We start from the raw sequence: 13095 nt of genomic DNA on the forward strand, positions 1-13095 counted from the left end.
CAGATGCTTCTAGATGCTCTTACACATTTTAAATATGTGCAATTGGATTCAAGAAATCATATTTTTAGGTGCTTTCAATGTAGAAGTTTGAACAAGGTGAAACAAGGCAAAAATCCTTTGCATGCCTTAGGGGCTTAGATACGTAGGGGTCATTTTGTGCCTTCAACCAATCACCTTTTCTCATCATTAGAGTCAATTTTCTAATCGCATATAAAGTCCCTAGTGTGGTGCACTCAATAGAAAGGTTTTTTTAATGACTTTTCCAAACAATTTCCTTGAGGTTGTTTGAGTATCGACTCTAGTTGTGTAACCATGATATTCAAAATGATATTGAAATCATTTTGTGCATGATGAATGAGTAGAGGAAGATTGGAATGAGCAGAGGAAGATTGGCAAAAATGCAAATGAAATGTGAGATCACTCTCGAGAGTAACACATGTATGTTCTTGTGCATAGGCTAGTTTTGTGCCTACACTTGAAAAACCTTTTGGAAAAATAATAGCATCAATATTTCTGTTGGGATACTTTTATTCATCAAAAGATCCCCATGTCTATGCAACGAGTGAGATTCCACATATAACGATGGAAAGGCCTTGCAAGTTCATCGAGGAGCTAGCTACTTGATCATCTCTATGCTCACGTCATTCTTTGGGGTCCAAGGCTTACTTAGATATGTTTGTACTAGTTCAATCACTTTGAATTTAAATTAAGCGCATTCCATTACACCTTGCTGAACTAAAGATTTTCAAACTCTTTTCATACCATCTCTAAGTTGAATGAATTCCGTCAATAACCTTAAGTAAGTAAGAGAGGCGACCGCTCCATCACTCCGAAGCCATCGATTGCAGCTATGGCCTTGAGAGGCGTCTGGCAGCTCAAAAAATTAGTCATCACTTTCTGCGATTTCTCAGGCAGCAGTCGTGGAGCGAGGTAGGTGCTGGCTTTGCCAGTCTTTCATTTCACGTTTTTCCCTCACTCATTCGCTCTGTACGTGGGTCATGTTGGTGAACTTCTCTGTCGGTATCTCACGACGCTTGAAACTTTCCAGGATTAATCTCTCGTCCAAAACTCCAGGGGTCTGTTTGTCGTGATCTATTTCTTTAGGATCTATGCTGGAGTCCTTTATTTTGAACTGTCGTATGCTTCCAGGTTGTTTGAACTCAAAGTAAGCTATTGCATTCATTTTCTTAATATGATTTATAATTCTTTTTGTGCAAAACGTAGCTTTTGGTGCGGAAAATCAAGCTTGCACGACTTGAAAATAGTAGTCTCATTTTATGATTTTGTCTTGTATAATGCCACACTAATAGTCTATGCCACAACTTCTTTCTGGGAATCTTTGGGACGTCAAAATGGAATTTATTCCGAGGTATTCCATGATGAGGATTTAATTTGCTAATCCCCATTGTGGGGGGATATGTACATAGATATGCGATGCAAATAGAGCTTTATTTAGCACATGGGAGCCGTTCAGACCAGAAATGCTTGATCTTTTTAGTAAAATTTGGTTAAGTAGTGGGCGTGAATGCGTTTGTCTTGGGTTGATCTTGCCCAAAGGAAGTTCTGGACTGATCTTTTTAAGCTGTCCCATGCATCTTGACGAGAACACCATTTGACGTTACATACTGACCAGGTCTTGGCGAGAAGGACTTCATTTACCACAAAAGTTTTAGTTGTGAGCAACGTGGGAGAAGCGCATCTTACTTGTGGTGTCCAAAAGTGTGATGGCATGCCACACTCACATATTAGATCTGTCGCTTCACTTGGGGTGCATCATAGCAAAGCACGTCCATCTTTCATAGGGTTGCTAAATGACTGTTTTTGAATCGTTATTTGGAAGAAGAGGTCTATGTGTAATTTAGAGATAGAGGGCAGTAATAGATTTTGTGTAGATGAAAGAAGGCTCATGATTGAGTCCCTCCATAAAAAATTGATTGAAAGGTGAGACATTGAGGAGTGGAGACAAGTCCCAAATTGGCAGAAAGAAGCTAGGATGAGGCCATCTTCTCCTAGACATATTTAGCTGAGCAAGGCCTCAAGAATCTCATTAATGAAGTGAGCCTTCAGTCTCCTCAACATGTCTATGACCCTGGTGGCGATGTGGGATGAAATGACCTCTTTAGCCTTCTCTGCCTATGGCGTGAAGCCATTGCCTGGAAAGTTGATTGTAGTTAGTAATGGACACACCTAGGGTTTGTGTACATGTGGCTCTCCTCATCTCTTAGGTAGTGAAATGGTGTTTATGAAAGTTCTCATCGTCCATTTGCCTGCTCTCTTTTTTTCTCCAAAGAAAGGCCATTCTTTGCCTACTAGGTCTACAAAGTGTTGGGATTAGAACACCGCGTGACCAGCCCTTAGACTCATGCATTGGAAACTTATTATCATTTCGAGGGATGACTCACAGGAGGAAAACCTGTCGATTCACAGCACTACGTCGACCAATATTGAGAAGAACAAAGCAATGCACACGAATTCACAAATGGTCAACCTATCATCCAAACCTAATTCAGGAATCCTGCCTTCTGGAATGGATTCCAGGCTTCTTATCCATCCACTTGACCTCTATTAGCTTCCGAGGCAGCTTACGAGATACTATAACTGCTGAGCCTGCATTTGATCGTGGCAATCATGTCTAAACAGGATACCTGTGCCTCATTAGTGGAGGTGCTGCTGGGGCAAAGTCTAGGTGTACCATGGTTGATTCCTTTGGAAGCAAATAGTCAGCTCAAAAGAAACAGAAGAAGCATAGAAAGACTCAAAACGTTTCTTTCAGTGGACAGTCTTCAGAGATGCCCTTGCTCACCCTTGTAGCGGGTAATGCCAACAACTTTCATTCAGTCAATCAGGGACATCAAGCCCTTCCTTAGCCCACGATGCATCGAGGATATTTCAGAGGGGGATTGGTTTTTCAGGCAATGGTGGCACCATCCGTAGAGGCATCGGAATGTCAGGTAGCTTTATGGGCAGCACGCAGCCCGGAATGCAGAATTTCCAGCATGGGTGGAATGCCCCCTGCAAATGCCAATATGATGTACTCGAACATCGGGATGCAACCTGGAATGCAGACAGGAATGCTAGGGACAATGTGCAATACTTGGAATACGCCACAGATGCAGGGAGTGGGACGTGGAATGCCAAACCCCACCATGGGTACGGGTGGAATGGCTCAAAATACGGGAGTAGGATTGCCCCCACCAATTTTACAGCCCCCCGTTTATGACAATCTCACCCCTAAAGGCAAATTGAAAGATTACAAGGAGGGAGGGGCAACTGTAAAGTTTGAGACCTTCAATGGGATGTGGGACAGATTGAAGGCCTTTACATTCGTACAACAATTTAATGCTGCCTACATAGGTGGACACTTCACAAAATCTTCCAAAGTCCGAAAGGCAGCCACCTTTTTGAAGAACAATGCACTCCAATGGTGGACCAACCTTCTCTTGCAAGGCAGAGCACCTACCACTTGGGTCGAATTCAAGCAGGTCTTCTTAGCAACATGGCTCACTACCACTTTTGAGGTGGATATCATGACCGCCTGGTACAAGCTAGATGCTGCAAATTGCAGAAATTTGGAGGACTGCAATAAGAAGTTTTGGGAAGCTCTGCTGCCAGTGAATTCTTACAGACGTACCGCTGTCTGAGCAAATTAAAAGGTATTGCTGTGGGTTGCCAAAGGAGATTTGGGACTACTACACGAAGACAAGTGTCTCCAATATGTCCCAGTTGGTTGAGAATGCCACTACTGCTTATGCACTAATGCAAGGGAAAGTTTATGGGTTCAAAGGAAGCTCAGAGGAGACATCAAGCTCAAAGAGCAGCAAGACGGAATCCACCCTAAGAAGTTCAGAAAGTTTTCGCAGCCCATGAAGGCAAAGTTTGTTGCAAGACAAAGGCGAGTACCTACCCGTATGTCGGATGAGGAAAAGCAAATTCTTTATGATGCCAACAAGTGTTATATTTGCAAGAAAGTACGTGATCCTTCGGCAGGTTTTGCAGAGGGCAGGCAATGGACATCCTTTTGATACATGAGCATATGTTCTTAGCATCAGACATCAGACGGTGACACCATCTCCTTACGAGGAGAGGCATAGAGGTGTGGTCCCTTGACGTAAGACGGAGTTGAGGGGTCTGCATCTTGGTCTTACAGACAGTGGCCCTAGTGGTCTATGATCAGGGTGAGCTTATCCTAGGACGGGCAGTTTGGATGGGAGTCAAGATGGGAGAGTCTAGGATTGGGATTTTGAACGTGTATGCCCTAGTGTGCAGACATGGCTTTTGAATGCCCACATAAGAAGCGGAAGCTCCCTCCTATTGAGCAGGGTGAGCACAAGGAGAAAAAGAGGACTGATCAAAAGAATAAAAAGCCCAAGCCCACTGCTGGTCTTTTGCCATACTTGATTGGGGCTGTTCAAAATACAGATGCTACAGAGTTATGCCGAGCAAAGGCGAGTACCTACCCGTATGTCGGATGAGGAAAAGCAAATTCTTTATGATGCCAACAATGTTATATTTGCAAGGAGGAAGGCCACATGGCTTTTGAACGCCCACATAAGAGGCGGAAGTTCCCTCCTATTGAGCAGGGTGAGCACAAGGAGGAAAAGGGGACTGATCAAAAGAATAAAAAGCCCAAGACCACTGCTGGTCTTTTGCTTGAATTGATTGGGGCTGTTCAAAATACAGATGCTACAGAGTTATGCCGAGCATGGGGCAAGATAAGAGATCAGACAGCTCTGATGTTTTTGGATCCGGGAGCCAAGGCCAACTTCATCTCTCGAGAGCTGGCTGCAAAGTCGGGAATACGGCCAGAAGAAATGGATCCTTTGTGTGATGCAGATCTCTTATCACTATTTTGGAGCCCCCAGGGAGGAGATATCCTTGTCACTGTGGGCAGAAGCTAATTCAGTGAAAGTAGTGAATGCAAAGGAGGTATGCAAGTTCGTGAATGAGAAAATTTTCTGCCGGTTTGGAGTACCATTGGAGCTCTTGTCAGATAGAGGATGGTGGACCCATCTTTCGGAGTGAGTTGATGGATCTTTTATGTGAAAAGTTGAAAATCAGACATAGGTGTGGCAGTTCTTACTATCCACAATGCAATGGGATGAATGAAATTTTCAATGGTGAACTAATGATCATGCTTAGTAAGATAAAACATGGGACTTGGATTGCAGTAAAGGGGAGCACCTATTCTCTCCTTTCACCTTCTCTATAGAGTTGAAGTTTTGCTGCGTATTGAGGTAGAGGTGTCAACATTGAAACTATTGATGAAAATAATTGAGGAGACTCAACATTATTCAGGAACTGTCTTTTAGAATTGCAAACGGCGGAGTTGGATCGGATGCAAGCATTAGAGCATTATCAAAAGACCCAAGAGTAAAATCAGTGGAGAGCTATGAGAAGAATAAGGATAAGAAGATCGGTAAGGGTAACCTTGTGCTCCGTTATAATAGTAAGCTGGATAACCCTTTCAAGACTAAGCTGGATAACCCTTTACGTTATAATAGTAAGCTGGATAACCCTTTCAAGACTAGGTTTCAGACAAAGTGGGAAGGTCCTTTTTGGGTGCAAGAGCGATACCAGTTGGAGAATTTAGAAGGCACCCTACAAAAGAATAGTGTTAATGGATACCGGCTTAAGAAATATATTGTAATGACGATCACCACAAGACAGGGTGGACGGAAATGAGGATGAGGCATGGTCTGTAAACACTATGAAGGAGGAGGAGAACTACACCAACTCACTATATGAGCTTTCTGGAGATTGCTGGACATGAATGTCCACAGCTGAGGGATGGGCAAACATGATAGGTAGATTTCGAGAACCCCAATTTTGAACTGCTAGTGATAGGAACTAGGTGAAAGTGTGATATTGTGTTGCTTAGGTTATCTTTTGCTTGTTAGAACTAGCTGTTTATTTGCATGAAGAGAGGAACTAGTTGTTTGTTGGGGAACTAGTTCTAGATAGGCTAGTGGAGGCATGGACAAAAAGCATGTAGATAAAAAAAAGCAGTCGCTCTTAAAAAAGCAGGATTCACTATTTTTGCCTTAACTTTTGATCTATAACTCGTATTTAGGAGCTCTTTTTTTTGTTGCGAAGCAAAGATTGAGCTGTACAACTTTCCAGAAGAAGTCAGATCCAAATCTGTGGGAGAAAGGGTAAAAAATTCAGCCTTATGATGGTCCAAATGATGGGTGCGCATCTGGTTCCACCCTCGGCTACCTTGGTCGCCATCTGGTAGGATATCATCTACACCCTCTGTTCCACCTAGGAGCGTGGTACCCTAGGCTCTAGGGCCACTGTCGCGAGGCGCACTCGTTTCTACAAGGCTTCGCCTGCAGGAGTTTTTTCATATTCACTCCGCGAGAAATTTGCTGGTTGTGTAGCCCCACCTAGCTGTTAGCCCTTGTACCAGAGATCCCCTAGGCGGTGAGCTGGAACAGGCCGGTTTTTCTTCTTTCAGTCTTTTTCCAGTTTTGTCCATACTCAGCACCTTCGAGCTTGCTGTTTTGTATGAAGTCTTTCAAGCATTAATAGAAAGTTCCTTTCTTTGCAGGAAAAAAAAAAGGAAGCAGCAAGAAAGCAGTCTAAATTTGTGTTATTTTTGGTAACAAGTGTTCTCCATTGTAGCTTTCAAAGGGTACGGTGGGTTAGAATGTCAGAAACTATCATCTAGGAATCAAATGAAGCGGTCACATGATGTGGGGGTGCTTTGAGCTCAGCGGTCTATTTGTTTATGTGAACGATTCGGCCACATTTTCGTAACTGCACCCACATCTAGAGCAGATCATCAGGCCAGCAATTATAAGGGGCCATTGAATTTTGATTTGACATAAGGTGGTCTGCATTGAGCAGATTAAGATTGTATGAGTAAAGGTGTCATAGAATATGTAGTTCATGTTATTGAATCTTTATGGGTAGACCAGTGAATGGGAAAGCATGCTCTTTCCTCTAGTCTCTGTGACCTAGCTAAGCGGTCTCATTGTCATACCTTTATTATTCTGATTGGTTGATGATATTTGCTTCCCCTTGATTTGGAGGTGGCTCGTTTGACCTAGCTGCTATGAATGTGTGAGTACGATATGCTGATTATTCCATGCGATGTCTACGTGTAGCCAAAGCAAAGGGCACTCCGAAAACTCTTCTATTTAAGATACAGCACTTTTGTCTGCTTTTTGCAGAGAGTTTATAGATTCATTGTTGCCGGCATTCAAATCAAAAAACCCTCAGTTAGAGGTTGAAACACAGCTTGAGCGAGGATATCATCCAACCTTGAAAGGATATTATGGTGCTCTCTCTCTCTCTCTCTCTCTCTCTCTCTCTCTCTCTCTCTCTGTGTTCTCAAAGAATTGAAATATTATTTTTAGGCATATATTCTGATGTGAAGTGCATGTGGAGTCTTAATGTTAGAGAAAATTTGAACATTCTATTTTGATTAAAATATTCACTTCTGAATGCTACTATATCTTTTGGACGAGGCCAGTAAGAATTAATTTTTCATGTGTGGCTGTGATCTGCTATATAATAAATGAAGCTGTCGTATTATGCTGCAGTGAATCACAATGACAGGGTAGTGGGTATCAAAAATCAAAGCAGTGAAGAAATTTTGGTACAGGCAACAAGGCTCAGAAGCTGCTTGGGGCGGAAGGTGATAAAGCTAAGGACTCGTGTTATGACACACTTTCCAAGCGTGCAAGGCACTTGGACATCGGATGTGAAATTATGAAAACTAGCAGGGCTTTGTATTCTTCTGGGCCCAGATCTTCAGGAGTTAGCTTCATTATAAATAGTGATTGGTGGGGCCTTTTATTTCAGTTCATCATACTGCTTTATGCTTACATTATGATTGTTTGGAGAATCTGTCCTTGTTTGCTTCAGAATCTCAATTGCATACATTGCGCATCTTTGGCGATATTACAGCCAACGCTAGCATTCCTTGTCTAAAAAGGTTTTGGAGGTGATTAAAGCAAACTAGCTTCAGTTTGTGTTGTATCAGGTTTCACTTGTACAGAGTCTTCTTTTCGGGCCAAGCTTGGAATGAGGGGTGCTAAACCCTTTCCTTGTTTCCCTCAGATACCTTCCAGCAGCATATACATCTTTGATCTTGGTGTTGGGCTTTTGGACCTGTATAAAATACATTAGCTTCAGTAAGTGGTGTGTAAGGTCTTACTTGTACGGAGTCACTCTTCTTGGGTCAAGCATGGGATGAGTACTAAAAGCCATATCTCTCTCCTTGAAGCTTTGATGATGAGTGTAATGAAGGGGGGGAAAGGGACTAATGTAGTAGTACCCTAGTGAGTGTTAAGAGGAGTTTTCATATAAGTTCAACCCCTTCTTGTAGAGACTTTTGGATGTGACAATTAATATTATCCTCCTCCTTCCCCCAACGTTCGTACACTCTCTCCTTCTGCTGGCCCCTCCCACACCCTAGCCCTTCCATCTCCCTCCCCCTTGGTCCTTCACATCACCCTTCCGCTATTTTGCACCCCTCTCTTTTCTACAATGGTATCATAGCACGAGGGCTTTGTACGTCTTCCTTCTAGTTCATCTCTTTCATCTTACTTCACTTCCAGACTTGGCAATTCTATCCAATTGTTTATGTACAAAGAGCTTGCCACAAATGTAGAGCGACAACACACGTCTGTTGCAACACTCGTTGGGCAATTCTCTCTGCCGCTTGTTGCAAAATTACAGTGTGCAAATTCCATCGTCGACGAAGAAAGGCTGCATATCGGCTGTCTGTCCCATAGCTATGGCTATCAACAACCTGTTTTAGTACCTCAGCCTCACACGAGTTGCGAACCTTTGTGTGGCAAGCAATTAGAGCGTGAATCTCTGCCTAGAAAGATGCCCTGCCTCGCTGTTGAGCTCCATGATTGGAGATGCCATCAGTGGTGGCTAATGCCCATATCTCGAGCAACCGGGCTACCTATCCTAAGACCCTGACGTGCAGGATTACAAAGACAGATTTGCAAGAATAGGGGTGTGAACAAACCACAACCGATTTCTTCCTTCTGGCTTGTTGCGTGAGCATGCATAACATGAGCACAAGTAGGGGGGTGAAGACACCACAACCGAATTCTCTCTTCTGGCTTGTTCTGTGAGCACTTGTCACACTACCCTTGTGTGGATGTTCGACAACATGGACATGAAAAGCTGCTTCGTGCTCACCCTCCTTGTCTTGTATGTTGAGGCACGACGTCTAGGAGGTATTCCTTGCACATAGAAGAACATGAATTGCCTGCACATGAAAGACCAAGCGTGTCCATCAACCTACCAGTGACCATTGCCACTATTGACCTGCATGACAAAGAACTGAAAAAAATCTTTATCGTAGGCACCGGTAATCCACCTTTGCAACCTATCTTTGCATCTCCCAGCACCTTCCTGTCGGACTTGAGGCACCATCGAGTTTATAGCTCTTTGCACCCGAGCAGATGGAGCCATCCTTTTTGGGTCAACCCATTGGTGTACGATTGATGAGTGCTCCCGAGTCCCATGAGCATGGGGGAGGGAGACCTAGGGCAGTATATGCTCGGAAAAGAGAGGAGAAAGGTGCAACAGATGGCGGGATCTGTGGGCAGGTGTACAGCCTGCAACAGGGCCTGCAAGTGGGGCAATAACGGTGGGGCATGCAGCAGCACATGGTAGCCTACTGGACAGGTTGGTTGAGCTGGTTATAGCCAGCTAACCAGGCCTGTTTGTGGGCTGGTCAAAAGGGCTGGGCCCTGCATGGAAGAATGGGCCAGGAGGCCCTGGTTTTATAGCCCCACAGGACTGGTGGGGGGAGGGAGCTGGTCATCCAGTCTGGTCGGCCACATAGGCCAGCCCACAACCCCATACATGGGGGGGAGTGGAGGGAGCTGGCACACACTACAAGGGGGGCTGGGCCCCCACTTAAATGAACAGGGCACACAGCCCAAGAGGAGCTGCCCATAGCCCAAAATATAGGGCTGGTGGGGGTGGGTTTTGGAGGCCGAGTCGGCCATTATGAGGCAGGCCAGTCGGCTATTATGAGGGCCCTAGAGGCCTATATAAAGAGCCCATTGCAGGGCATTACTTCATCCAGCAGGCCATAAATATTGGGAGCAGCAGGAGCAGCTGTACACACACCCTCAGGCCCACATCCAGGAGGCAGAGGTGTCTAGGAGTTGCTGCAGACTATGCTCATCAAGGGCTGGACCTTGGCTGTCTTCTAGGGCAGCAAAGAGCTGAGATCTTCGGCAGACGGTGAGTCTACATACTCTCAAGGTGGTGCACGCGGGCTCAGTGTTCTAGAGATATCCGGCAGATAGTAGAAGCACCTTGTGGTAAGATCAAAGGACCACGCTTTGGTGGGACTTTGGATCTATTCTTTTGTATTGTGTCCATAGCTTTGGACGGAAATATATTCTGTTGGTGGTTTCTATATCTGGTTGGATCATTTTCTATATACTAGTCTGCACATCTATTTGAAGCACATAAGTTTAAGAAGGTGGTGATTGCACTCACCACACACACTGTGCGAGCTCTTGGGATTTTCTATCAGTCTTCCGCTATGTGTACCCTCTGTTGGTTGATTTCTAACATAGTTGTCCAACTAAGTGGCTGGACTTGTGTATGTTGTTTGTGGGACCAACTCCATTGGACGACTGAGAGATACAAGAGGAGCATGTCTGACATTGTCTCGAATCTCATGAGGGCTAGCGTCGAGGAAGAAAAATCAGTGATAGATTGCTTTTGGTGCTCAGCCTGTATAGGTCCATCCCTCCTTTGTAGTCTCCGTGCTGTAGCTGCAGTCTAACGAGTGGTATTGTCACTCAAGTGGTCTGTCTCCCCGCGTCGAAGAGAGGATATGTCTGCAGCCCTCATGTGAGTGTCAACCCCGGTTTAGGTTTGTCGACTAGTGCACTCTGGCTCTCTACTATGTTTGGTCCCCTGTTGTCCTTGGCTCATGTGTCACATGCACCCCTGCACTTGGGTGCAAGGTGACACACTGGCTGCATCGACAAGTGCATTATAGTTCCCAGATAGGAGATTTTGTCGTATGCTGTGACCCCTTGTCCAGGGACAGTCAGGCACAAGCTACGTAGGTCAGTCTCTCAGCCTTAGGTCAAGTCAGTATTCAGTTCTTGTTCACTAGTACCCATTGGAGAACAGTAGGTTAAGTGTTTCCATCTTATAGTTTAGGTCTTAGCCTAGGTTAGGAGTCCCTTTAGGGTCCCCAAAGGCTGGACAGGTAAGCAGGGAAGGCAACCTGCAAAGGCTGCCCAAAAACTCCCCTGGCAAATGAGCCAGGGAGGGCTTTTTATAGATTGGTTGTAGGCCAACCAGTCTGTAAAACAGACTGAGTCGGTCTGTTTACAGAGTGGGTTGGCTCAGTCCAGCCCTATAAAAGGGCCCCTTGGCTGCCCTGTTTTCTCATTCAGTTTGCTTCTGCCTTCAGTCCTCCTACAGCTCCACTTCAGCCTCCTATGCAGCCCCTGAGATCCTCAGATCTGCCTCAGTCCCTTGGCCATCAGTTCAGCCTGATCTGAAGGTGACCACGCAGCACAATAGTCAGAGGTTTGGACCAGCAAACGGAGAGGGTTGGACACTGTTTCCTCAGCTTTCTCAGCTCTCTTTTACAAGTTTACACAGCTCACTCTCAGCTCTATATTTCAGCCATCTCTCAGTTCTCTCATAGGATCTATCACTTCTAGTTTTCACAGAAGCGTCCTACATCGTCAGTGTGGACAGCATCAAGGTCTCGGTATTGGTTGGTGTTGCCTCTCAAGTCTTTGGGTCTGCTATACGTGTGCACAGTGAGCTCTTCAGAAGTGTGTTCCGTGCTTTCTTGAAGAGTGTTCTTTGTATTTCTCAATTCTCAAAGTATAAAGCAAATTCTCCCTTGATTGGGGGAGGGGGCCCTCAGTGGGTACAGGGACCCAATTGGTTGTCGACTCTACTCTCTCTCTACCCTCATCACCTTTCTCTCTCTATGGTAAACAACACTCATTCCTCGCTAAAGGTTTAAAGAAGGTCTTGCTGTGAATTACACGATCAGATAACCGTTGCATGTTACATCATGTCACTAAAGAAAATGATTGTGCTTTGGCTGGGCTCAGTCGGTCCCTCATGTGCTCTTCGTTGTGCTCATATAAGCTGGTATCTATGTCTTTTGGCCTCTAGAAGGAAAGTGGCCACACCTCGCTGTTTAAAAATAACAATGTAGAGGAGGCCTAACCCCAAGAATTAAGTTATATAGCCCAAGAACTCATATACACTGGTATTTTTGTAATCCAAAACTTATTTTCCTTGATGTTTACTCAAAGTATATGTGCAACAAGTAAATGGACAATGCACAGAAGAGATGTAGAGCCAACAAAATTTATATTTTTGTCGAACACAATACAAAAGCAATGTCCAGTGTATCACCCTCTAGTAGCAGAGTGCTATCCAGATGTGAACTCCTGTACACAAACAATATTTGTTCTCCTACCTCCTTGGCACTCCCGCCTGCGTGGTCCCTATGAGCTTCTATGGGTCGTTGTGCTCCACAAACAAATCTTCAAGCTGACCCTCCCAGACAGCCACGAATGAGGCAGTGCTTGACCTGGATGCTTGACCTCCTTGCTGCTCTGAAACACACGCTCCCCCTTTGATCTGTCCTCCTTGCTGCCCTGGTAGACAGCCAATGAATTAGGACTCTTATGAGAGCTTTGTCTGCAACAATCAGCCTCCTCCTTTGCTGCTGCCAGTCCCCCTAGATGAAGGCTCAAGTCCCAACTGAACTGCTGCTGCAATCTGCTGTTCATGTGGTCAAGAAATGAGCCCCAACGACTCTCCTTTTATAGGGCTGGATGCCTTCCAAATCAACTAACTGGTCAGGCACAGCAGACTTTGCAGTTTGTAAAACCGACTACTAGTCTGTGTATCCTGGCCCCTATGCAGCTCTACCTGGCCACGTGGCAGCCAAAAACTGCTCCAGAATGTCTACGCAGACTTGCAGTCTATCCTGGGTCTGATCAAAGCCTTATGCCAAGCTGTGCACCTGCTGAGCATCCTCCTGAACATGCCACGTGGTATTGCGCCACTTCCAGGCAGAGATCCATGCACTAGTGCTCATCCGACTTTGGTCCA

At 45.1% G+C, this 13095-nt stretch overlaps 1 protein-coding gene across 1 annotated transcript; it reads left to right on the top strand.

Annotated features, from left to right (window-relative positions):
- Window positions 1–738: 738 nt before the first annotated feature.
- Window positions 739–7852, top strand: LOC147886078 (mitochondrial ribosomal protein L51/S25/CI-B8 family protein). The gene is made up of 3 exons (XM_087395804.1): window positions 739–930; window positions 7176–7282; window positions 7548–7852. Exons 1-3 carry the CDS (start codon window positions 851–853, stop codon window positions 7718–7720), a joined length of 360 nt encoding a protein of 119 aa, XP_087251930.1. The 5' UTR covers window positions 739–850; the 3' UTR covers window positions 7721–7852.
- The last annotated feature ends 5243 nt before the right edge of the window (window positions 7853–13095 follow it).

This window comes from Dipteris shenzhenensis, chromosome 24 (assembly GCF_047967505.1).
Source record: "Dipteris shenzhenensis isolate YYH24624 ecotype China chromosome 24, Dip_SZ_1.0, whole genome shotgun sequence".
In the NCBI taxonomy this organism is placed as follows: Eukaryota; Viridiplantae; Streptophyta; class Polypodiopsida; order Gleicheniales; family Dipteridaceae; genus Dipteris; species Dipteris shenzhenensis.

Coding starts and splice junctions, on each gene's coding strand:
- LOC147886078 (XM_087395804.1), top strand. CDS start 851: ATGGCCTTGAGAGGCGTCTGGCAGCTCAAAAAATTAGTCATCACTTTC. Junction 931..7,175: donor GGCAGCAGTCGTGGAGCGAG/GTAGGTGCTGGC, acceptor TGCTTTTTGCAG/AGAGTTTATAGATTCATTGT. Junction 7,283..7,547: donor AACCTTGAAAGGATATTATG/GTGCTCTCTCTC, acceptor ATTATGCTGCAG/TGAATCACAATGACAGGGTA.